This window comes from Scyliorhinus canicula, chromosome 22 (assembly GCF_902713615.1).
Source record: "Scyliorhinus canicula chromosome 22, sScyCan1.1, whole genome shotgun sequence".
Classification (NCBI taxonomy): domain Eukaryota; kingdom Metazoa; phylum Chordata; class Chondrichthyes; order Carcharhiniformes; family Scyliorhinidae; genus Scyliorhinus; species Scyliorhinus canicula.
Genome location: NC_052167.1, coordinates 24,200,756 through 24,226,422, shown reverse-complemented (window position 1 = coordinate 24,226,422; position 25,667 = coordinate 24,200,756). Strand labels below are relative to the sequence as shown.

At 48.9% G+C, this 25,667-nt stretch overlaps 1 protein-coding gene across 5 annotated transcripts in view; it reads left to right on the top strand.

Annotated features, from left to right (window-relative positions):
- opn4a (opsin 4a (melanopsin)) overlaps positions 1-25,667 on the top strand; it is a 97,360-nt gene that overhangs the window by 64,208 nt on the left and 7,485 nt on the right. For all 5 annotated transcript variants that reach the window (XM_038783085.1, XM_038783084.1, XM_038783088.1 and 2 more), the window contains 5 exons: positions 9,581-9,742; positions 9,892-9,999; positions 12,356-12,533; positions 22,094-22,243; positions 24,140-24,202. In XM_038783085.1, the coding sequence (XP_038639013.1) occupies positions 9,581-9,742; positions 9,892-9,999; positions 12,356-12,533; positions 22,094-22,243; positions 24,140-24,202 (661 nt within the window). The remainder of the gene's footprint in view (positions 1-9,580; positions 9,743-9,891; positions 10,000-12,355; positions 12,534-22,093; positions 22,244-24,139; positions 24,203-25,667) is intronic.

Below are 25,667 nucleotides of genomic sequence, written 5' to 3'. Positions count from 1 at the left end.
TTTTTAGAGCAGTATGTAAATAGTCCAACTCGGGAAGGGGCCATACTGGACCTGGTATTGGGGAATGATCCCGGCCAGGTGGTTGATGTTTCAGTCGGTGATTACTTTGGGAATAGCGATCACAATTCCGTAAGTTTTAGAATACTCATGGACAAGGACAAGAGTGGTCCGAAAGGAAGAGTGCTAAATTTGGGAAAGGCAGAGTATAACAAAATTCGGCAGGAGCTAGGGAATGTGGATTGGGAGCAGCTGTTTAAGGGTAAATCCACATTTGAAATGTGGGAGTCTTTTAAGGAAAGGTTGATTAGAGAGCAGGACAGACATGTTCCTGTGAAAATGAGAGATAGAAATGGTAAGATTAGGGAACCATGGATGACCAGTGAAATTGTGAGACTAGCTCAGATGAAAAAGGAAGCATACATAGGATCGAGGCAACTCAAAACTGATGAAGCTTTGGAGGAATATCGGGAAAGTAGGACGAATCTCAAACGCGCAATAAAGAGGGCTAAAAGGGGTCATGAAATATCATTGGCTAACAGGGTTAAGGAAAATCCCAAAGCCTTTTATTCGTATGTAAGGAGCAAGAGGGTAACTAGGGAAAGGATTGGCCCACTCAAAGACAAGAGAGGGAATTTATGCGTGGGCTCAGAGGAAATGGGTGAGATTCTTAATGAGTACTTTGCATCGGTATTCACAAAGGAGAGGGACAAGACGGATGTTGAGGCTAGGGATGGATGTTTAAATACTCTAGGTCAAGTTGTCATACGGAAAGGGGACGTTTTGGGTATTCTAAAAGATATTAAGGTGGACAAGTCCCCAGGACCGGATGGGATCTATCCCAGGTTACTGAGGGAAGCGAGGGTCGAAATAGCTGGGGCCTTAACAGATATCTGAAGGGTAGCAGGGTAGCATGGTGGTTAGCATAAATGCTTCACAGCTCCAGGGTCCCAGGTTCGATTCCCGGCTGGGTCACTGTCTGTGTGGAGTCTGCACGTCCTCCCCCTGTGTGCGTGGGTTTCTTCCAGGTGCTCCGGTTTCCTCCCACAGTCCAAAGATGTGCGGGTTAGGTGGATTGGCCATGCTAAATTGCCCGTAGTGTCCTAATAAAAGTAAGGTTAAGGGGGGGGGGGTTGTTGGGTTATGGGTATTGGGTGGATACGTGGGTTTGAGTAGGGTGATCATGGCTCGGCACAACATTGAGGGCCGAAGGGCCTGTTCTGTGCTGTACTGTTCTATGTTCTATGTTCTATCTTTGCAGCATCCTTGAGCACGGGTGAGTTCCCGGAGGACTGGAGAATTGCTAATGTTGTCCCTTTGTTTAAGAAGGGTAGCAGGGAAAATCCAGGGAATTACAGACCTGTGAGCTTGACGTCAGTGGTAGGCAAACTGTTGGAGAAGATACTGAGGGATAGGATCTATTCACATCTGGAAGAAAATAGACTTATCAGTGATAGGCAGCATGGTTTTGTGCAGGGAAGGTCATGTCTTACAAACCTAATAGAATTCTTTGAGGAAGTGACAAAGTTAATTGATGAGGGAAGGGCTGTAGATGTCATATACATGGACTTTAGTAAGGCGTTTGATAAGATTTCCCATGGCAGGTTGATGGCAAAAGTGAAGTCGTATGGGGTTCAGGGTGTACTAGCTAGATGGATAAAGAACTGGCTGGGCAACAGGAGACAGAGAGTAGTGGTGGAAGGGAGTGTCTCAAAATGTAGATGGGTGACTAGTGGTGTTCCACAGGGATCCGTGCTCGGACCACTGTTGTTTGTGATCTGCATGAATGACCTGGAGGAAGGTATAGGTGGTCTGATTAGCAAGTTTGCAGATGATACTAAGATTGGTGGAGTTGCAGATAATGAGGAGGACTGTCAGAGAATACAACAAAATATATATAGATTGGAGAGTTGGGCAGAGAAATGGCAGATGGAGTTCAATCCAGGCGAGTTGATGCATTTTGGAAGATCAAATTCAAGAGCGGACTATATGGTCAATGGAATGGTCCTGGGGAAAATTGATGTACAGAGAGATCTGGGAGTTCAGGTCCATTGTACCCTGAAGGTGGCAACGCAGGTTGATAGAGTGGTCAAGAAGGCATACAGCATGCTTGCCTTCATCGGACGGGGAATTGAGTACAAGAGTAGGCAGGTCATGTTACAGTTGTATAGGACTTTGGTTCGGCCACATTTGGAATACTGCGTGCAGTTCTGGTCGCTACATTACCAGAAGGATGTGGATGCTTTGGAGAGGGTGCAGAGGAGGTTCACCAGGATGTTGCCTGGTATGGAGGGTGCTAGCTATGAAGAAAGGTTGAGTAGATTAGGATTGTTTTCGTTGGAAAAACGGAGGTTGAGGGGGGACCTGATTGAGGTCTACAAAATTATGAGACGTATGGACAGGGTGGATAGCAACAAGCTTTTTCCGAGAGTGGGGGTGTCAGTTACAAGGGGTCACGATTTCAAGGTGAGAGGGGGAAAGTTTAAGGGAGATGTGCATGGAAAGTTTTTTACGCAGAGGGTGGTGGGTGCCTGGAACGCTTTGCCAGCGGAGGTGGTAGAGGCGGGCACGATAGCATCATTTAAGAGGCATCTAGACAGGTATATGAACGGGCAGCAACAGAGGGAAGTAGACCTTGGAAAATAGGAGACAGGTTTAGATAAAGGATCTGGATCGGCGCAGGCTGGGAGGGCCGAAGGGCCTATTCCTCTGCTGTATTTTTCTTTGTCCTTTGTTCTAATATGGCCTTAACGCAATCTTCTTGCCTGGCTCTGTAGCCCTTGACTCCCTTTTGAAACAGAAATCTGTCAAACTTACCCTTGAAAATATTCAGTGACCCAGCCTTCACTGCTTTCTGGGGATGAGATCCCAAAGATCCAACTCCACTTTTCCGGCTGCTCCCCACAATCCTTGACTCCCCTCTAATTTGAGAATCTATCTATCTGAATCGTGAATATGTCCTAGCCCCCCACCATTCGCTAGAGTGGAGAATTCCAGTGATTCATGCCCTTTAGAGAGAAAGAAAATTCCTTCTCATCTCCGTCACAACTGGAGTATTGTGCGTAGTTCTGGACACCACATTACAGGAAGGACGTTATTGCTCTGGAGAGAGGGCAGAGGAGGTTTACAAGAATGTTGCCAGGGCTGGAATAGTGCAGCTATGAGGAGAGATTGGAGAGGTTGGGATTATTTTCCTTGGAACGGAGAAGGTTGAGGAGTAACATGATTGAGGTGTACAAAATTGTAAGGGGTAAAGTAGACAGGAGGAACTAGTTTTCCTTGGCAGAGAGTTCAAAAACCAGGGGTCATAGATTCAAGTGGCAGAAGGATTAGAGAGAACGTGAGGAAAAATCTTTTACGCAGAGGGCGGTGGGAGTCTGGAATTCGCTGCCCAGGTTGGTGGTGGAGGCAGAGGCCCTAAACTCTTAAAAAAAATACCTGGATCTGCACCAGGGCTGTGGGCCGTGCGCAGGAAGGTGGGATGTGAAAGAACACCTAGGGGCGGCACGGTAGCGGAGTGGTTTTAAAAAAAATAATTTTTATTCAAATTTTTCAACAACAAATTTTCTCCCAACAATAAAATAAACAAGGTATAGAAATAAACAGAAAGAAGAACCCCCCCCCCCCCCATACAAAGCAATAAATTAATAACAACACAAAAAAAAGAAAGTAGCAAACAGTCGCAAAAACAAACCCCCTTTACAGACCCATAGCCTTACCCCCCCCCCCCCCCCAACCGGGTTGCTGCTGAGATTGACCACCCTCTAACCCTCCGCCAGAAAATCGACAAAGGGCTGCCACCGCCGGAAGAACCCTTGTACCGACCCCCTCAGGGCAAACTTGACCTTCTCCAGCCTGATGAACCCGGCCATGTCGTTAATCCAGGCCTACAGGCTCGGGGGCTTCGCGTCCCTCCACTGTAAGAGAATCCGACGCCGGGCTACTAGGGACGCAAAGGCCAGGGTACTGGCCTCTCTCTCGCCTCCACTCCCGGCTCCGATGCTACCCCAAAGATCGCGAGCCCCAACCCGGTTCCACCCTGGAACCGACCACCTTGGACAAGGTCCCCGCCACCCCCTTCTAAAACCCCTCCAACGCCGGACATGCCCAGAACATGTGGGTGTGGTTCGCCGGGCCTCCCGAACACCTCCCACAGCTGTCTTCTCCCCCAAAGAGGGGCTGAGCCGTGCGCAAGAAGAGGACGAGTTCACCCTCCCCAGGGCGTCCTCCCACGTCCCCTTGTCGATCTCCTCCCCAGCTCCTCCTCCCACTTCGCTTTCAGCTCTTCCACCAAGGCCTCCTCCTCTTCCTGCATCATCTGATAAATTGCCGAGATCCTACCCTCACCGACCCACGCCCCCGAGAGCACCCTATCCTGCACCCCCCTAGGCAGCAACAGTGGGAACTCCGCCACCTGCCGTTTAACATCGCTTAACCGCCTAATCTGCATATATCTGAAAGTATTCCCAGGGGGGAGGCCCCACTTCCCCTCCAACTCCTCTAAAGTCGCAAACTTCCCATCGAGGAAAAGGTCCCCCATCCTCCTGATGCCTGCCCTATGCCAACTCAAAAATCCACCATCTATTCTCCCTGGTGCAAACCGATGATTGCCCCATATTAGGGTCCACACTGAGGCCTTCACTTTCCCCCTATGCCGCCTCCACTGCCCCCACATTTTTGAGGGAAGCCACCACTACCGGACTCGTAGAGTACCTTGCCGGGGGGGGAGTGGGAGCGGGGCTGTCACCAATGCCTCCAAACTCGTACCCACACAGGACGCCACCTCCAACCTCCAATCTCTAACCTCAGGGGCTGGTTTAGCTCACTCGGCTAAATCGCTGGCTTTTACAGCAGACCAAGCAGGCCAGCAGCACGGTTCGATTCCCGTACCAGCCTCCCCAGACAGGCGCCGGAATGTGGCGACTAGGGGCTTTTCACAGTAATTTCATTGAAGCCTACTCGTGACAATAAGCGATTTTCATTTCATTTTTCATTTTCCATGCGGCACCTCCCCCTCCATCACCCACCTACGAATCATTGCCACATTTGCAGTCCAGTAATACCCACACAAGTTGGGCAACGCCAAACCACCTACCTCCCTGCCTCGCTCCAGGAATACCCTCCTCACTCTCGGGGTCTTCCGCGCCCACACGAACCCCAGAATACTCTTATTAACCCTCCTAAAAAAAGCCTTTGGAATCAATATGGGGAGGCACTGGAAGAGAAACAAAAACCTCGGGAGCACCGTCATCTTAACTGACTGGACCCTGCCTGCCAAGGAGAGTGGCAGCGCATCCCACCTCTTAAACTCCTGCTCCATCTGTTCCACCAGCCCCGAAAAGTTTAGCCTATGCAGGACCTCCCAGCTCCTAGCTATCTGGACACCGATATCTAAAGCTCCTCTCCTCCCTCTTCAACGGGAGCTCTCTCGCTGCCACCTCCTAAAGCCCCGCGCAGGCCCCCCCGAGCGAACCAGTGATTATCACAGATCGGTGACCACACCGACGCCCCCTCCAGTCTCATATGCTGCCTCCATTGCCCCCACACCCTCAGGACTGTCACTACCACTGAACTTGTGGAGTACTGAGCCTGCGAGAACGGCAGAGGTGCAGTTAACAGAGCCTCCAGATTCGTGCCCTTGCAAGATGCCGCCTCTACCCACTCCCACACCGACACCTCCTACACTACCCACTTCCTAACCATCGAAATATTAGCCGCCCAGTAGGCATTAATAAAGTTTGGGGGTGGGCCAAGCCTCCCTCCATTCGCCCCCGCTCAAGAAGGACCTTCTTCATCCTCGGGGCTTTCCCAGCCCATATAAAACCCAAGATCGGCGCATTCATTTTCCTAAAAAATGTCTTTGGGATTTGTCAAAAGATTGGGAGGCACCGACACACAAACAGCAATAGAACAGTACAGCACAGAACAGGCCCTTCGGCCCTCAATGTTGTGCCGAACAATGATCACCCTACTAATCCACCCTATACCCGTAACCCAACAATCCCCCCCTTAACCTTACTTTTATTAGGACACTACGGGCAATTTAGCATGGCCAATCCACCTAACCCGCACATCTTTGGACTGTGGGAGGAAACCGGAGCACCCGGAGGAAACCCACGCACACAAGGGGAGGACGTGCAGACTCCACACAGACAGTGACCCAGCCGGGAATCGAACCTGAGACCCTGGAGCTGTGAAGCATTTATGCTAACCACCATGCTACCCTGCTGCCCCTAAAGCAATCTTGGGAGAACTGTGCCTTATGGTCTTATATAACCACCACTGCGCCCCCGCCCACCAGTCCCTTGTTGTTCTTTGCTTCTTTTTTTTCTGTCATTGTCATTTTTTGTTCCCAGCCGTTATTTTAGTGAAATGCAATGAGTAGAATTTGGATCAGGCTGTGTGAGGTGGCCTTTACTTGACTGGATGGAATCCGGCATTTAGATTGTTGACTGCTTCCCCTTCCAATCTGCAATTGACTGTGAAGCAAAAACATTTTATTCGTAACAGGGATGAGGCGAAGCCTCTGAATTTCTCCCGCTCTGTCAATCTTGAACAGCTCCTTGCATTCACTTCCACCCAATCAATTTAATTCTAATACTCTGTAAGGCTCGTTAACTTCTTCCAACTCATTAGCTGCTCAATTTCCAAAGTCCAGCTCCTTGTGCTCCCTTTCCAGGGAGGACGCTCAGTTATATTCAGTATAGATTGTCTGGGCCGTTCGCTCGCACCGAATTCTCCTGCATGTTTTTCATGATCAACTTCCACCTCACTTGCAGGTTCATGTCACAGCGCTATGTCTCGATTGGCGTTGCCTGAAAATGTGGTGTGAGGATTTCATGATCTCCCTGTTCATTACAAATTAACCTGCTGCTGGAGCACGTCACGGATTATTGATCAGAGGCCCAGTATTTGCTGCTGCTGATTTTGGTATAGAACAATTTACAATGTCCAGAATTACTTCCGTTTCAGAAATGGTCCGATTCACATATCGTATTTCTTCAACCTGTGACCCGTGCGGTGGCACAGTGGTTAGCACTGTTGCCTCACAGCGTCAGGGTGCCCGCTTCAATTCCAGCCTTGGGTGGTCACTGTCTGTGTGGCGTTTGCATGTTTTTCTCCGGTTTCCTCCCGCAGTCCAAAGATGTGCAGGTTAGGTGAATTGGCCAGGCTAAATTGCCCTTCGTGTCCAAAAAGGTTGTGTGGGGTTACTGGGTTATGGGGATAGGTTGGAAGTGTGGACTTAAGTGGGGTGCTCTTTCCAAGGGCCGCTGCAGACCCAATGGGCCCAATGGCCTCCTTCTGCACTGTAAATTCTATGAACCTATGAAGGTTGAGGTGGACTGACGATGATAAATTGACCCTTTGTGTCCAAAGATGTGCCGGTTAGGTGGATTGGTCACGATCAATGCATGGGGTTACTGGGTTGGGGCGGGGGAGTGGGCCTAGGTAGAGTGGCTTATCGGAGGGTCGGTGTGTGGTCATCACCACAAACTGTATATTAGATGTAGTACGGTAAGGCTCCTGTACTAGAGGTACATAGGTAAATCCCTGCCTGCTGGCTCCGCCCAGTAGGCGGAGTATAAATGTGTGTGCACGCCCGAGCTGCTCCCATTATGGTAGCAGCTACAGGAGGCCACACATCTCTGCTCAATAAAGCCTTGATTATTTACTACTCTCATCTTTGTAGTAATTGAGAGTGCATCACGGTGCAGACTCAATGGGCAGAATGGCCTCCTTCTGCACTGTGGGATTGCAGTTTAGCACGGTAGCATTGTGGATAGCACAATCGCTTCACAGCTTCAGGGTCCCAGGTTCGATTCCCGGCTGGGTCACTGTCTGTGGGGAGTCTGCACATCCTCCCCGTGTGTGCGTGGGTTTCCTCCGTGTGCTCCGGTTTCCTCCCACAGTCCAAAGATGTGCAATTTAGGTGGATTGGACATGATAAATTACCCTCAGTGCTGGGTGGGGTTACTGGGTTATGGGGATAGGGTGCTCTTTCCAGGAGCCGGTGCAGACTCGATGGGCCGAATGGCCTCCTTCTGCACTGTAAATTCTATGATCTATATGAATGAGTACAACATAGGAATCGGAGTTGGCCATTTCCCCCTCATAACCTCTACCATTAAATGGCTGATGTGTTACCTAATTCTACACAGCCACCTTTTCCCCATGTTCTTTAGTACATTAGAATAACAAAATTCTATCCATCTCGGACTTAAAATAAACGATCTACCGAGCTCCAATTGCCGTTTGCGGAAGAGAATTCCAACATTCTACTGCCCTGTGTGTGTGGCAGAGCTTCCTAATATCACTCCGAAAAGGACTGACTCTAATCTTTAGGCTACCCCCCATAGTCCCAGATTCCTGCCAAGGTGTGTTTTTTGGAACTGTTCATAGTCCTCCGGGTGTGGTACAACCAGGGCCTTGTGCAGCCTGACGTCTATCCCTTGTATTCAGGTTTTCTGAATATAAATCCAAACATTCCACTCACTTTTTGGATTATTTTCGATATTTGTTCATGACCTTTCAAACCTAATGCAGGTCACACTTGGCGTTTCTCCCCCACCTTTCCCCCTTAGTATCGCGAGAAATTTGATTTTCACCTCAGTGTCTTCACCGTTCCAGGGACTAAAACCGTGGTTTATTTAATCTGTCCCTGCAGCTTAATCCTGGTGTTTTCTTCTTGTAGATCTATGCTGCACTCCCTCAATGGCCAGTACAGACAATCATCGAATTTACAGTGCAGAAGGAGGCCATTCGGCCCATCGCGTCTGCACCGGCCCTTGGAAAGAGGACCCTACTTAAACTCGCGCCTCCACCCTATCCCCATAAACCCAGGAACCCCACCTAACCTTTTGGACACGAAGGGGCAATTTATCACAGCCAATCCACTCAACCTGCACATCTTTGGACTGTGGGAGGAAACCGGAGCACCCGGAGGAAACCCACGCAGGCACGGGGAGAACGTGCAGACTCCGCACAGTCACCCGAGGCTGGAATTGATCCCCGGGCCCTGACGCTGTGAGGCAGCAATGCTAACCACTCTGCCACCATGCCGCCTACAAATAGACCTACAACATGCTTAATTGGATAGATGGGGTAGATGTAGGTGAGATATATCCATTGGTTGGGGAGTTTGGAACCAGGGAGCACAATTCCAAAATAAGGGAGAAACCACTTGGAATCAAGATGAGGAGAAAATTCTTTACAGAGCGTTGTGAATCTTTGGAATTCTCCAGAGGGTTGTGGAAGTTCAGTCATTGCGTATGTTTAAAGCAGAGGTTGATAGATTTCTGATTAACAATAATGTAAAGGGTTATGGGGAGAGTGGGTGTAACAGGCATTGACATGTCCGATCAGCCATGATCGAATTGATTGAGGGGTCAGGCTCGATGGGCTGAATGGCCTACTCCGGTTCCTCTACCTTTTCTAAAGTGTGGTCAGAACTGCTCACAGGTGTGGCCGAACCAGGCTCTTGCACGTGGGTGAAGCATGGACAGGCACCCCACGTTGCAATTCTGCGCACGTTCGATCTTGGCGGTGTTTGGCTGGAACAAAACGAACAACTTGTTTTCAACAGGGACGTGCAGAAGATTGGAGGAAACTGCAGCAAGGAGTCCAAGAAACGATTTCAGAGGATATCGAACGAGTGGAAGATGGCCAAAATTGCTTTGATAGTGATCCTGCTTTACGTCATCTCCTGGTCCCCATATTCCACAGTGGCCCTCACCTCGTTTGCTGGGTATGTACACTCGTTACTGGGTTTTATTCCTGCTAACTGCTGGATCTTTTCCAGGGCTGTATTTTCACTCCAACTTTAGTATCCACCTGAAGTGATTTCAGCTCAATCTCAATGTTTGACTGGCATTTGATTACTCTCTGTGTTTACAGGTATGCCACTATGCTTACTCCTTACATGAACTCTGTTCCAGCTGTGATTGCTAAGGCCTCGGCCATTCACAATCCAATCATCTACGCCATCACTCACCCCAAGTACAGGTCTGTTTCTCTTTAAATAAAAGCAAACTGCTGCGGATACCGGAAACCTGAAATAGAAACAGAAAACGCTGGGAAAAAGGCAGGTCGGCCAGCATCTGTGGAAAGAGAAGGGCAGCACAGTAGCATTGTGGATCGCACAATTGCTTCACAGCTCCAGGGTCCCAGGTTCGATTCCGGCTTGGGTCAATGTCTGTGCGGAGTCTGGACATCCTCCCCGTGTGTGTGTGGGTTTCCTCCGGGTGCTCCGGTTTCCTCCCACAGTCCAAAGATGTGCAGGTTAGGTGGATTGGCCATGATAAATTGCCGTTAGTGTCCAAAATTGCCCTTAGTGTTGGGTGGGGTTACTGGGTTATGGGGATAGGGTGGAGGTGTTGACCTTGGGTAGGGTGCTCTTTCCAAGAGCCGGTGCAGACTCGATGGGCCGAATGGCCTCCTTCTGCACTGTAAATTCTATGAGTCTATGAGTTAACATTTCGAGTCTCTCTGATTTTTCTTCAGCGCAGAGTAGCTGGGGATGTGGAATCCTGAGACGCAATCAGATCGGCCATGATCTTGTTGAATGGTGGAGCAGGCTCGAGGGGCCGAGTGGCCTACTCCAGCTCCTGTTTTGTGTGTTCATATGTTGTCATAATGACGCGAAACATTAACCGAAGCCGGGATTTGTCGTTGCTGCCACAGGGCTGGGAAATTAAAATTGAAACTCCGAAATTAAAATTAAAATTCCCACCCAAAGTTAATGGACCTGTGGCTGATCCGTGTAATTTTCCGATCCCGCCTGTGGTAGGTAGGACTGGAAAACCTTGCCCTCTGTATCTCCCACAGAGGCTGCCAGACCTGCTGAACCTTTCCAGCAATTGTAGGTTTAGTGTTTAGTAAATAATTTTTTGTAACGATGGTCGTGCTCAACCCAACGGGAACGGTAGCATAATCATTTCGCTCCCAGACTCGCGGTCCTGAACGAATAATTGATGCAGCACGGTAGCACAGTGGTTAGCACAGTTGCTTCACAGCTCCAGGGTCCCAGGTTCGATTCCCGGCCGGGTCACTGTCTGTGTGGAGTCAGCACGTTCTCCCCGTGTCTGCGTGGGTTTCCTCCGGGTGCTCCGGTTTCCTCCCACAGTCCAAGGATGTGCAGGGTTAGGTGGATTGGGCGTGATAAATTGGCCCTTAGTGTCCAAAATCGTGAGGTGGGGTTACAGAGTTATGGGGATAGTGTGAACCCCATTAAAAATGGGGTGCTCTTTCCAAGAGCCGGAGCAGACTCGATGGGCCGAACGGCTTCCTTCTGCACTGTAAATGCTGTGAAATGTGAGTTCAAACCTCACCGTGGAAATCTGAAAATTTTAATTCAGACTTTTTTTTAAATGTAATATTTGGAAAGTAGAAAGGCAGACAGATTTAAAACAATTTGCAAAAGAAGCAAAGATGCTGTATGATTTTTTATTCCCCCACCCAATGATTGTTTGGGGTCTGGAATACATCGTCTGGAAGTGTGGTGGAGGCGGGTTCAATCGAGGCACCGAGTACAATCGATGATTATTTGAATAGACACTAATGGTGCAGGGGTTTGGGGAAGAGGCAGGAGAAAGGCACTGAGTCACGATGCTCGTTTGGAGAGAGCCGGCGCAGAGACGATGGGCCGAATGGCCTCCTCCTGCACCAGGAACTATTCTGTGGACAAAACCCAACTGGTTCACAAACGTCCTTTAGATATGGAAACCTATGTTCATTACCTGGTGTGGCACTGTGGTTAGCTCTGCTGCCTCACAGCGCCAGGGACCCAGGTTCAATTCTTGGGGACCTGGGTTCAAATCCCACCAGGGCATATGGGTGGAATTTGAATTCAATAAAAAAATCTAGAATTAAAATTCTCATAATGACCATGAAATCATTGTCAATTGTCGAAAAAGCCCATCTGCTTCACTTTACGGAAGAAAATCTACCAGTCTGGCCTGCAGGTGATTCCAGACCCACACAGCAATGTGGTTGACACTTAAATGCCCTCATTTATGGACTGCAGATTGAGTGACACCCACATTCCACGAATGAATAAAGAAAATAAAGAAAATAAAACCTGAACGAGCCTGACTCCAAACATCACATCAGTGGTGTTGCCTCTGAAGTGGCCCGAGGAAGCCACATTGTTACATCAAACCATTACACAGGATAACCACTCATACTACCATCTTTGGGGCAATAAATTCAGGAGTTTCCGGAGAGGGTCAGGGAATTTCTCTTTGAAAAATGCAATTTGGATGGTCCAACCCCAAAAAAAATGGTTCGGGAGGTTTGGATTCAAGAAGTTAGTTCCGAATTTTCAATTCAAGTTGCTTACCGTATTGTTCCTCAATTTCAGGATGGCGATCGGGAAATACATACCTTTCCTGGGCTGTTTACTGCGGTTGTCTCCTAAGGATTACAAGTTAGCGAGCAGCAACGTTTCTACCAGACAATCCACCTTGACCAGCCAAACTTCGAAGTCAAATGGCATTCCCCGGTCCAAGAGTCGCATGTCTGCCTCAGAGAGTGAGTCGGTAAGGAAACATTACTGAACTGACACTAGGTTTTTTGAGAGTCAGAGGAGCTGGCCTCCTCTACCTGGATCATGGCTGAACTGTGCCTCACCTCCATTTACCTGTCTCGGCCTCAGATCCTCTAATATCCTAGCCTACAAAAAAAAATAAGAGAATTGAACACCGTGCGTTGAGCGCCTTGTTAATTTATTCTTCAAGGGTACAATCCGCCAGCCCTTCCCATCCTCCAATCCTGCCAAAGTCGAATCTGCCGTCGAGAGAGGCATGCAAGTCACCATTGACTTCAACAGGATCGGAAAATCCCGACGACATCCAGTGGCGAGCCACCACTGTCGCAGGAACGCCTGCTACGGTTAGGGGGTGTGGGGGGGGGGGGGGGGGGGGGGGGGGGGGGGGGGGGGGGGGGAGATGCGAGGGGGGGGGTGCATCTGGAGAATTCCGCACGAGGTGCCTTCTTTGGTTGAGTCAAAGGGTCATGAGTTCAAGTCTTACGAGAGAGAGTTGAGCCAATAATCTTTTTTTTTTTCTTTTTTTTTTATAAATTTAGATTAGCCAATTATTTTTTCCAATTAAGGGGCAATTTAGCGTGGCCAATCCACCTACTCTGCACATTTTTGGGTTGTGGGGGCGAAACCCACGCAGACACGGGGAGAACGTGCAAACTCCACACGGACAGTGACCCAGAGCCGGGATCGAACCTGGGACCTCAGCGCCGTGAGGCGGTTGTGCTAACCACTAGGCCACCGTGCTGCCCTAATTGAGCCAATAATCTAGGCTGACACTTCGCTGAGAGAGTGCCACATTGTTGGATGTGCTGTCATTTGGATGATACATTCAATCGAGGCCTTATTTGGTCCCTTAGGTGGATGCACAAGGTCCCATAGTACTATTTCAAAAAAGAGGTTGTCCCCCAATGCCCTCAACGTACTTATCGATTAATCAACAACACTAAAAAAAGGATTATCGGGCTATTATATCCGTGTTGTTTGTTGTGACCCAACAAACAACACAGATATAATACCCCGATAATCCTTGTCTTTGTTACATTAGTGCTTAGATTACACTTTTAAAAAAACTATCTCATTGGCTGGGATGACTTGGGATTGAAGAATGCACTTTATGAATGAAGTTAGCACAAATTAAAAACATTCAGTTGGCAGTACAGAACTTGAATATTGCTGGAAAGAAAGACGTGTTGGTGACTTTATTGAGGTGTACAAAATGATGAGGGAAAGTGATAAAGCAATAAAAGGATAAAATTGTTTCCCTTGGCGGGGAATTCTAGAACCAGGAGACATAGATTCAAGATAAGCGGCAGAAGGTGTAGAGGGGACGTGAGGAAGAACCTTTTTACGAAGAGGGCAGTGGGAGTAAAGTTAAAATCCACCCGCAAAATGTTTTTCTTTCTTAATAAGAGAAAGGACGTACTGGAGCTGGAGGGTGTGCAGAGGAGATTCACTAGGTTAATCCCAGAGCTGAAGGGGTTGGATTACGAGGAGAGGTTGAGTAGACTGGGACTGTACTCGTTGGAATTTAGAAGGATGAGGGGGGATCTTTTAGAAACATTTAAAATTATGAAGGGAATAGATAGGATAGATGCGGGCAGGTTGTTTCCACTGGCGGGTGAAAGCAGAACTCGGGGGCATAGCCTCAAAATAAGGGGAAGTAGATTTAGGACTGAGTTTAGGAGGAACTTCTTCACCCAAAGGGTTGTGAATCTATGGCATTCCTTGCCCAGTGAAGCAGTTGAGGCTCCTTCATTAAATGTTTTTAAGGTAAAGATAGATAGTTTTTTGAAGAATAAAGGGATTAAGGGTTATGGTGTTCGGGCCGGAAAGTGGAGCTGAGTCCACAAAAGATCAGCCATGATCTAATTGAATGGCGGAGCAGGCTCGAGGGGCCAGATGGCCTACTCCTGCTCCTAGTTCTTATGTTCTTATTAAGAGTAAAAATTGCATTCACTGAAATGGACTGAGCTCCTCAATGGAGGAATTAGATTCTGGAAAAATATCCCTGATCTCAATAAGAGAAACGTTCCACTGACAGATACGGGGTAGAGGGTAAAGCAAACTTAATCAGATATGATAGTTGACGCTGAGTGATTGTAGGAGGATTTCGAACAGCCAGCAAGTACCTTTTCGTTGCCTTTGTAGGGACGTTTCACATTCCCAACAACCCGGCTGCTAAAATACAGCACATCGCAGTGATCTGAAAATCACAGGACAAAGGGGGAAAGTTCAATGAGCTGTGCAAAGTGCAGTTCGTCAAATCATCTACAAAGCCTGGGACTTACTTTTACTTGAAAAGAGGCGATATTCAAGTAAAGCAATCAAGAAAAGCGTTTTATTTGCCAAATAATTGAGTAAATTCACGTCAGGAATGCTTGTCAGCATGATTTTAGCAGAAAGAAATGGTTATAATCCACGTTAAGCACTCGCTACTGGGGTTTGCAAGAAAACTATTGTTTCCTTAAATGGAGTTCTTAGAATTTGCAACCTGGTGGGGCATCACATGTGGAGCAGCTACCCTGTGCCAACATGTTAAATATCAATGACCCACACCGTTGCCTGTCACATGTATCTGTACAAGCGACGCATTATCAAACCGCAACACAAATTGAAAAAGAACTCCCTTTGTCTTTCTTGCTCGTCTGGACAGAGGAACCCTTTCAAGAATGCAGACAGCGGAAGTCATCTTTTGAAAACAATTCACAATATGTTGGTTTATGTGAGGGGAATTTTCAACTTCAGCACCCCCAGTAACACAGCGAGACATTACAGGAGATTGGATTTATGCTCCCATGACTCTCTGTCCAATAAAATTAATGGATAAAAATGATGGGAGCATGTAATTGAATTCCTAATATGCACTCCCAGCGTGTGAAAGACAACTCTGTGAGGAGAGCAGTTAAACCTCGGAAAGCTTCATCGGCGTAAGGTAGAAGCCAGAAATATTGCGTGTGGGTGCACTGCCCTCTATTACCCATAGTTCCTCACTCCGGGGCATCAACCCTCCTTGTCCGGTATCTTTCCCAGAATTCAACGCAGTTGACCTTGCTATCCTCCAGCAGTGCCTCTCCGAGGATATGCATCTCCGAGAATGGCTTCTCCCCCATTCCCCACCACAGCCACTCCCCCTCCCCCGCCAACCCCCCCACCCCCACAAAGGGGGATCAATTATCTTCTTTGGAAATATTTTTATTGAACATTTTTGAATATATAAATACAAAATTGCAAAACAAATAAACAACCCCCCCCCCCAACCACCCTCCACATCCCACCCCCCCCCCCTCCAGCTTTTGATGGGGACCAGTTCCTTGAAATACATGACAAACGGCCGCCATCTTGTGTAAAACCTCCCAAACGAACCCCTCCACGTGTAGTTTATTTTCTCAAGGTATAAAAGCTCCATGAGATCCCCGCCCCAGCCACACCGAAGCACTGGGCGGAGAAGCTGACCTCCACTGCCAACAGAACGCCCCTGCGAGCGAGCAGTGGGGTGAAGGTTAAAACGTCTGCCCCTGTACCTGTCTCCAGCTCCGATCTGACACCCCAGGCTCCAATTCCCTTTGTAAGATCGCCGACATGGTGCTGAAGAAGGAACCCCAGAAGTTTGCTAACTTAGGGCATGCCCAGAACATATGCATATGATTCGCTGCCCGCCCCACCCCCTCCCCCCACGCTGCTTGCACCCATCCTCTACCCCCTCAAACACCCAGCTCATCCTAGCCCTTGTTAAGTGTGCCCGATGTACCACCTTTAATTGTGTGGACCCGAGCCTTGCGATGTGGCATTCACCCTCCGTAGGGCTTCACACAACACTCCCCCCCCCCCCCCCCCCCCCCCCCCCACTTGGCCTGACTTCTCTCCAGCGTCGCTCTGTCCTCCGCGAGAATTCTCCTATAAATTCCGGAAATACTCCCCTCTTCCACTCCCGCCAACTACAGTACCCTCTCCACCAACGATGATGGCGGCAACAACGGGAAGGTCGGAAAAATCCTCCGAGCAAATTTCCGAACCTGCAAGGAAGGGCAGGGGATTAATATCTTGACATCTTTCTCTCGTGTGTCTACATTCCACCCCTTGGTAATACTCTCAGTCAGAGAGCCAGTTGCCCCGATGTACTCCATTTCTACCTCTTTGTGGCATCCTCACATCCTCGACATCTTCTATGTTGTCAGGGTGCTTGTTGGACATCCTGAGCTGGGCAAGGACAGAACCTCTTTTAGCCCAACATTGGGAAGAGCGTAGCCATGTGGCCATTCGGCACAAATTCTGTCCCTTTGCCATTCACTCTATGCCATCCTCCCCAGCCTTCATTTCAAGATGAACCGCACTGGCATTCTGTTTGCCCAGCAGCTGGATTTCAGACCCCACAAAACCTTCCAAGGCAGAGAGAGACCATCTCCTCCCGCCCTGCTTCACCGTGTCAAAGCCTCCATGCATCCCTTCATCACCTCCACTCGACTGGTCCATCTTTACTTTACTGGCCACCTAACATTCACCTTCCCCACTTTGCCGCGTGCACTCTGTGCCACTCCCCTATCCTCACTCAATTAGGTTGGCGTCCAGTCTCCAACATACTGAGCTGAACATCCCCATGGCTCAATGCCACTTTACCCTAAGCTCATTCGCTCGCTGTCATTTCCACCGGTGCTGTAATCCTGCCCTCTCCCAGACGCTCTGTTCGTCTGACCCTGGTGTTGTGTGTGACCCCTTCCTTCACCTTTATTTTCGGGCCGTCAGCCCCTTTCATCTTGTCCTCTGTGACCCCCTGCTTAAATTTCTTCACCCCTTCTCTAAAGAACCTCCTCAAAACCTGTGCCTACTCTGCCCTTCCTCCTGACCTCTCTTCTTCCGGATCAGCATCTGTTGTCCTTACGTTAATTCTGTGAAGTGCTTTGGGATTCTCTGCACATTAGAATTGCTACACGAATGGAAAGTGTTGATGTTGTAAGTGATTTGTCCTTCCTTCGCCCTCTGGGGAAGCATCTAACTTTCACTGGCTGTTTTCCCTCGATGACATGGGTAGAACTGAGCACAGTGAGGACAGTCTGTCTCGCTCTTGTTTGCTCAACTTCAAAAAGCAAAACATTGAGGGCTGAGAAAATGTGTTTGCAATTTGCTTCCGCTGAGGCCGGCAGCGCACCAACTTTGTGCCGCCCCCTCCTTTTCCCCACTGCTGGCTGGCTGAACACTCAACAGGGGCTTGCAGTATGGGAGGCCAGCGCACGGTGATACATGGTGGCACAGTGGTTAGCTCCGCTGCCTCACAGCGCCAGGAACCTGGAATCGATTCTGGCCTTGGTGTGGAGTTTGGACGTTCGCCCCGTGTCTGCGTGGGTTTCCTCCGGGTGCTCCGGTTTCCTCCCACAAAGGTGTGCAGGTTAGGTGGATTGGCCACGCTAATTTGCCTCTTCGTGTCATGAGCAATACGCTGGATTGTGGGGATAGGGCAGGGGAGTGGGCCGAGGTAAAGAGCTCTTTCGGAGGGTCAGTGGTGACTTGAGGGGCAGCAAGGCCTCCTTCTGCATTGCAGGAATTCCATGGATTCTATGCTTGAGCTAGCCTCCAGCTCTTAAAGGCAGGCTGTCCCTCTTAAAGGGGAGCTGCACTGATTGAAAGGAAGCTGATTGAATCTGATTGCTGGTACCACAATTGTATGCAATTAGAAAGAAATGATATCCACCCCCAGGGCATAGAGAGAGATTCCAGGATCACAGATATAGAGCTGGAGATCTTGGTCGTGGAGGTAGAGAAAAGGAGAGAGGCCATATTTCCGGGTACCGGAAGGCCATAAGGGTACATGCAATGCTCGATGTGATGCAGTGATCGATGTTGCAGCTTCTATTGCAGCCCAGGCAGAAGCTATCAACGTCTGCGTGCCTGAGCGGAAGCTCAGAGGGTGGTCATGAAATCCACGCTCACTGAGTGCTGTCGGTATGGCTGCAGCTCTCAATGTTCAAAGGGGCATTTCAGCACCCTGCCCTCCAACAGCTTACTACTATTGCTGAGGTGCCGCGGTGTGGGAGTGACAATGGCTCCATGGAGCACGAACCTGCGGTTCTCTCTCTCAGGATAACTATTCGAGCTCCCACCGCTGCTGCTCAGCCAGGGCCCTTGCTATTGTCTCCCACTGGCTGCAGAATAGTCAGTGGAAGGTTGCTGACTTTCAGTGTGGTAGACTGCACGCAGCCTTGTAGGACGCCCTCGAGCGGCTCAGGGCCCTAAGGTGGCATGAGTGGCTAACAACCTGGCTTGGCCCAGCAAAGGCACCCACAAGACTGGTACTCGGAGAATTCACAAAGGTCAATAGTACAATTTTGCTTGTACAATTAGATTTGCTCTTGGATAAAAAGATTACGGTAAGTTGATGGTTAGTGGCTTAAATTGTAGAACCTTAGCCAAATGGAAGTTGCGATGAGACATCCCAGATGGATGGTAAGTTGGCAAATGTGCCACGATGTTGAAAGAGGCTTTGCAATGGGAAGCAGAGTCTGACCAGACACACTCGGGTAAGCTGTCCAGAGCAAACAAATCCAGGATGTATCCTCCATGCGTCCTCCTCCATCTCCTTCTCCTCTTTATCCTCCTCCCGAGGTGCCCTCGAGGTGCTTGGTGGCACTAACTGTAGGTCCATGATAGTGATGCTGAGGGGGAGAAGGAGGAGGTGCTGGAGGACCCGTGTTTTGAGCAGTCAGAAGATCAGAGGCGTTTCCTTGGCCCGCCGGTGGTCTTCTCTATAATGTTCCATTGACCTTGTGTGATCGGGGAGGGGATGCAGAGAGTGGGTCATCAATCAGGTATAGATGGACAAGCCGTTGTCTGCGAGCTAACGCCCTTTGAGGACCCCAGAAATGGCTGCCTGCCTCCCTATGAAGGGGCAGGATGGCTTCTGCCAAGCAAACAGGCACCAACCAACATTACAGTCTGTGCATGGTTGCCAATCAACTGTACATTAATGGAGGGTTAGTTTCCATGGCACCTGTCCCTGTTAACAAGGTGGGGGTGGGGGTGGCCTGTCGAGCCATGAACATGCAGCCATTGCCTCCTGCACCTTGGGGAATCCCACTCCCCTGCCAAGAAAGAAATTGTCTCTCTTCACTAATCTAATCTCCGTCACCTCCTGGATGCAGTGATGGACGGAGAAATGTCGGATATGTTGCTTGCTCCCAGCTGGCATGATTAGGTCACACAGCTGTTTAATGCAACTGTGACCATTGTGTCCACTGACAGCATCGCCCATTGCGTTCGGTGCGAAGCCCCAAGCCTTTATTTAGGAGGTGTTGCAGTTCAGTGATTTCACCCTTGTTGAATCGGAGTCACCTCACACATTGTTCCTGGGTAAATGGAGGTATGAGTGCTCTCTGAAAATCCGTGGTAGTCAGGGCCTTCTGTGGAGGGCCTCGAGGCACAGTTATAACAGTCTCTCACAGCCTGGGTGACCAGATCTCTGCTCACTAACAGACCTCCAAAAACTAGTATTTCCACTAACTTTCCCCACAGCCATAATGTGGAGATGCCGGCGTTGGACTGGGGTGAGCACAGTAAGAAGTCTTACAACACCAGGTTAAAGTCCAACAGGTTTGTTTCAAACACTAGCTTTCGGAGCACTGCTCCTTCCTCAGCTGAATGAAGAGGTTTGTTCCAGAAACATATATATAGACAAATTCAAAGATGCCAGACAATGCTTAGAATGCGAGCATTTGGGGGTAATTAAGTATTTACAGGTGCAGAGATAGAGGTAACCCCAGGTTAAAGAGGTGTGAATTGTCTCAAGCCAGGACAGTTGGTAGGATTTCGCAAGCCCAGGCCAGATGGTGGGGGGTGAATGTAATGCGACATGAATCCCAGGTCCCGGTTGAGGCCGCACTCATGTGTGCAGAACTTGGCTATAAGTTTCTGCTCGGCGATTCTGCGTTGTCGCGCGTCCTGAAGGCTGCCTTGGAGAATGCTTACCCGGAGATCAGCGGCTGAATGCCCTTGACTGCTGAAGTGTTCCCCGACTGGAAGGGAACATTCCTGCCTGGTGATTGTCGTGCAATGTCCGTTCATCCGTTGTCGCAGAGTCTGCATGCTCTCGCCAATGTATTACACTTCGGGACATATTTTCCTGCAGCGTATGAGGTAGACAACGTTGGCCGAGTCGCTCGACTATGTACCGCGTACCTGGTGGGTGGTGTTCTCACGTGTAATGGTGGTATCCATGTCGATGATGTGGCACGTCTTTCAGAGATTGCCATGGCAGGGTTGTGTGGTGTTGTGGTCGCTGTTCTGAAGGCTGGGTAGTTTGCTGCAAACAATGGTTTGTTTGAGGTTGCGCGGTTGTTTGAAGGCCAGTAGTGGGGGTGTGGGGATGACCTTGGCAAGATGTTCACCTTCATCGATGACGTATTGGAGGCTACGAAGAAGATGTCATAGGAGCGGAGAAACTACGACTTCTTCTTCGCAGCCTTCAACACATCATCAATGAAGGTGAACATCTTGCCAAGATCATCCCCACACCCCCACTACTTGCCTTCAAACAACCGCGCAACCTCAAACAAACCAAGGCGGCCTTCAGGACGCGGGGCAACACAGAATCGCTGAGCAGAAACTTGTAGCCAAGTTCTGCACACGTGAGTGCGGCCTCAACCGGGACCTGGGATTCATGTCGCATTACATTCACCCCCCCACCATCTGGCCTGGGCTTGCAAAATCCTACCAACTGTCCTGGCTTGAGACAATTCACACCTCTTTAACCTGGGGTTCCTCCTCTCTCTGGCTCTGTAAAGATTCAATTACCTGCAAATGCTCGCATTCTAAGCATTGTCTGGCATCGTTGACTTTGTCTATATATATGTTTCTGGAACATACCTCTTCATTCACCTGAGGAAGGAGCAGTGCTCCGAAAGCTAGTGTTTGAAACAAACCTGTTGGACTTTAACCTGGTGTTGTAACACTTCTTACTGTGCTTTCCCCACAGCAGAAGTAAGAATTGACCTTTAAACGATGTCAGTGGGGGCGCCCTCGTGCAGCCGGGCGCACGTTCAGCTCTGACTGATTAGCACCGGGTTTGAGAGATGTGCTTCAAATAAATCACCCAGGTGACCAACGTCATGATCCAACCACTTCTGGCTCCAGCGGTGTGCGCCAGGGGGGTGTGGAGTGTGCGCGTTCTCCCAGTGTCTGCGTGGGTTTCCTCCGGGGGCTCCGGTTTTCTCCCACAGTCCAAAGACGTGCTGGCTAAGTGGATTGGCCGTGCTTAATTGCCCCTAAGAGTCCAAAGGTTGGGTGGGGTTACAGGGATACGGTACGCAATTGGGCCTAGGTGGGGAGGACTATCAAAGGGTCAAATGGGCCGAATGGCCTTCCTCTGCACTGTAGGGATTCTATGATTCTATGATTCAGTGGGAACTGTGCCAATTTGATGTCTTCTGGTCTTCCACAAAGCCATGGAGCCTAATATCACAGCCTGCAGATTTCTGGTGGTGGAGAGAATCCTTGTGGTGAGACTATCAGTGTCATTATATTCAGGATTTTACTACAGCCCCTAACTTTAATCTATGTTCCTTGCTCTAGGGCTGGACTGACGAGGTTGATATCACCAGTATAAATTCCAGGCCTGACAGCAGAGCGGTTTCCTGTGAGTTCAACAAAGATACAATTGAACCAAGTGACATCAAGGAGAAATCAACCCTGAAAAGCTATGATTCGGGCATCTTTGAGAAGGTAATAATAATAATAGCTTATTGTCACGAGTAGGCTTCAATTAAGTTACTGTGAAAAGCCCCTAGTCGCCACATTCCGGTGCCTGTTCGGGGAGGCTGGTACGGGAATTGAACCTGCACTGGTGGCCTTGTTCTGCATTACATGCCAGCTGCTTAGCCCACTGTGCTAAACCAGCCCCAATCACTCACTTTGAACAGGAACAGCTAAGTATAGTGACATGAACGATTCGGACCTTTAGGAAAGGCCTCACGTGGAGTATTTGACTCACCAGTGAAAGCGGGTCTTCGTCAGCAACTTGAGGCAGGCTCATGGTGGATCTTTCACTAGGCCCGGTCTTCCTTCCACTGGAGTTTAGACAATGACAACCAGGGTTCACACTCTTCATGTCCTCGTCTCACTGCCACTCCTGATCGGTTCACAATCTTTCTCAAGCCTACCGAAACCAAAAAAATGGCAGAGTGAGAAACCGCTGATGATGAAATGAAAATGAAAATCGCTTATTGTCACGAGTAGGCTTCAATGAAGTTACTGTGAAAAGCCCCTAGTCACCACGTTCCGGCACCTGTCCGGGGAGGCTGGTACGGGAATCGAACCGTGCTGCTGGCCTGCCTTGGTCTGCTTTAAAAGCCAGCGATTTAGCCCAGTGAGCTAAACCAGCCCCATGATTGGTTATGAGCCGCTTTTCCACGGTTTACGAAGACCAATTTCACCCCCACTGGGTTGTATAATTTGTTTTTCGTTCATTCACGAGATGTGGACGTTGTTAGTAGGGCCAGAACTTGTTGCCCATTCCTAATTGCTCTTGAACTGAGTGGCTTGCTACGGCCATTTCAGAGAGGGGCAGTTAAGAGTCGACCACATTGCTGGAGTCACATGTCGGCCAGGCCGGGTGAGGATGGCAGATTTCCTTCCCTAAAGGGTATTAGTGACCCAGATGGACTTTTACAACAATCGACAATGGTCATCATTAGACTTTAAATTCCAGATTTATTCATTGAATTTAAATTCCACCATCTGCCGTGGTGAGATTTGAATTCAGGACGCGGAGCTTTACCCGGGTCTCTGGATTACTAGCCTAGTGACAATGCCACCATCGCCTTCCTAAATATAACAAAGTGGGCAATTCAGACTTTGGACAACAGTGTAAACCGGCAACATCACATCAACCCATCTCCATCTCTCGCAATGTTGAGGAGCAGTGTACAATGGACTGATCCAATAAACCGGAAAGCTTATTTTATACCATTGACCAAAGACAAAAGTACATCCAAAGAGTGACAGCTGTAAATGGACATCTTGAGGAAACTCTGTAGCTCAGTGAACAGCACAAGAATCTTGAGCACTGCCGGGAGGGATAGCTGATGACTATCTCAGCTTGCAAAGTTGAAAAGTACATTTGGCTAATTTGGCTTATGCCAAAGGCTCTCTACGGGCCCTGGCATCTCTCAAGGGTTCTGCCAGTTTCCTACCATAACCCTGGCATCTAATGCCATGGGAAATAGGAGGACCTATGTTTGTACCAAGGCTTTGATATGGACCGTCCACATTACAGCCAGAGTCATCCAGTCAGTCAGTCACTTAAGCCAAATGGTTCGGATAGAATTAATTGGAGCTTCACTGGTACAGAGAACCTCCTGGGACCACGCTGCACCATTTCATCTCTTGGAATCCATAGAATTGCGGCAGTGCAGAATGAGGTAATTTGGCTCCTCCTGAAGAAAGGTACTGCATGGTGATTGCAGTAAGGAATTATAGAGATTTTATGGAGAACAAACTTTAAGGTTTGATTTGGATCATTGAGTGATTTGCAACAAAACCTCGAAGGATCAAAAATCTCTTCCAGTTCATGGTCCCAACATTTAGGAATTTCACTAACCTACATTGCTTCCATTTCAGGCATCGTCTGACATCTCGATGGTTGAAGTGAGTCCAAGAGATGATTGTAGACTCTCTGCCAAGGTATAGACCAACCTACTCCATTAAAACTTTAGGTCTGTGTGTGTACTTAATGGTGAACATGTTCTCGAGTATTCTGGAGGACAGAGTCCTGTTGCACAGTCAGGCAGAAGTATGCATGAGGCCATACTTTTGCTGCCATGGAAATCATAGAATCCCTAGAGTGCAGAAGGTGGTCATTCGGCCCATCGAGTCTGCACCCTACCTAGGCCCAATCCCGCACCCTATCCTCATAACCCCACCTAACCTTTGGACACTGAGGCACAATTTATCATGGCCAATCCACCTAAATTTTTTTGACTGTGGGAGGAAACTGGAGCACCCGAAGGAAAGCCACGCAGACACGGGGAGAACGTGCAAACTCCACACAGACAGTCATTTGAGGTCGGAATTGAACTTGGGTGCCTGGCGCTGTAAGGCAGGAGTGTTAACCAATGTGCCACCATGCCACCCAATCATTTTAAAAATTTGATTAAAAGTCTTATGAGCGTTGGTCTTTATTGATTTGCATCAAAAAAGCTGACAGACTTCAAGTGTATAGGTGTATAACCTATATCATACATGCACATACATACAGACACGCACAAAAATGCACATACGCAAACATCCACAGGCATGGCACACGCACACACATACACACACACTTTCACATACACAGACATGCACACACAATTACACACATCCACATACACACATAGAGACACATGTGAACACATCCACATACACAGACATACATATACACACATATACCCACACATGTACACACATCCACAGACATACGTACACCACACATACACATATGCACGCACACACACACATACACAGACAGAAATACCCACGCAGAAACATACATGTACACATGCACACACATCCACATATACACATGCATATATACATAAACATGTACACACATATACACACACATATACACAGACATACATATGCAGACACATATACACACACACGTACGCACACAGACAGTTTCACATACACACACACCCCTTAAACATTCGCTCCCTCCACCACAAATACACAGTGTCACCATCTACAAAATGCACTGCAGTAACCCACTAAGGCTCCTTCAACACCACCTTTCAAACTCTCGCCCTCTACCACCCAGAAGGACAAGTGCAGCAGACACACTTGACTCGGTTGAACCTGGTTCTCCTCTTGGCCAGCTCTGCACCCAGGTCCTTGTCCACATTACCTTCCAGGTGTACCTCCTCATCTGCCTGGCCCACTGCAAGATCTTCTCTCTGTCTAGGAACCGATGAAGCCTCACCACTATTGCTCTTGGCGGCTTGTTTGCCTGCGGCTTCCTCATCAGCGCCCTATGCGCCCTGTCGACCTCCAGGGGCTAGTCGAAGGCCCCATCCCCCATCAGCAGCTCCAGCATTTTGACTATATATGAACCAGCGTCCGCTCCGTCGGTGACCTCTGGCTTCCTCCACCTTCTCCTTCAGCCGCT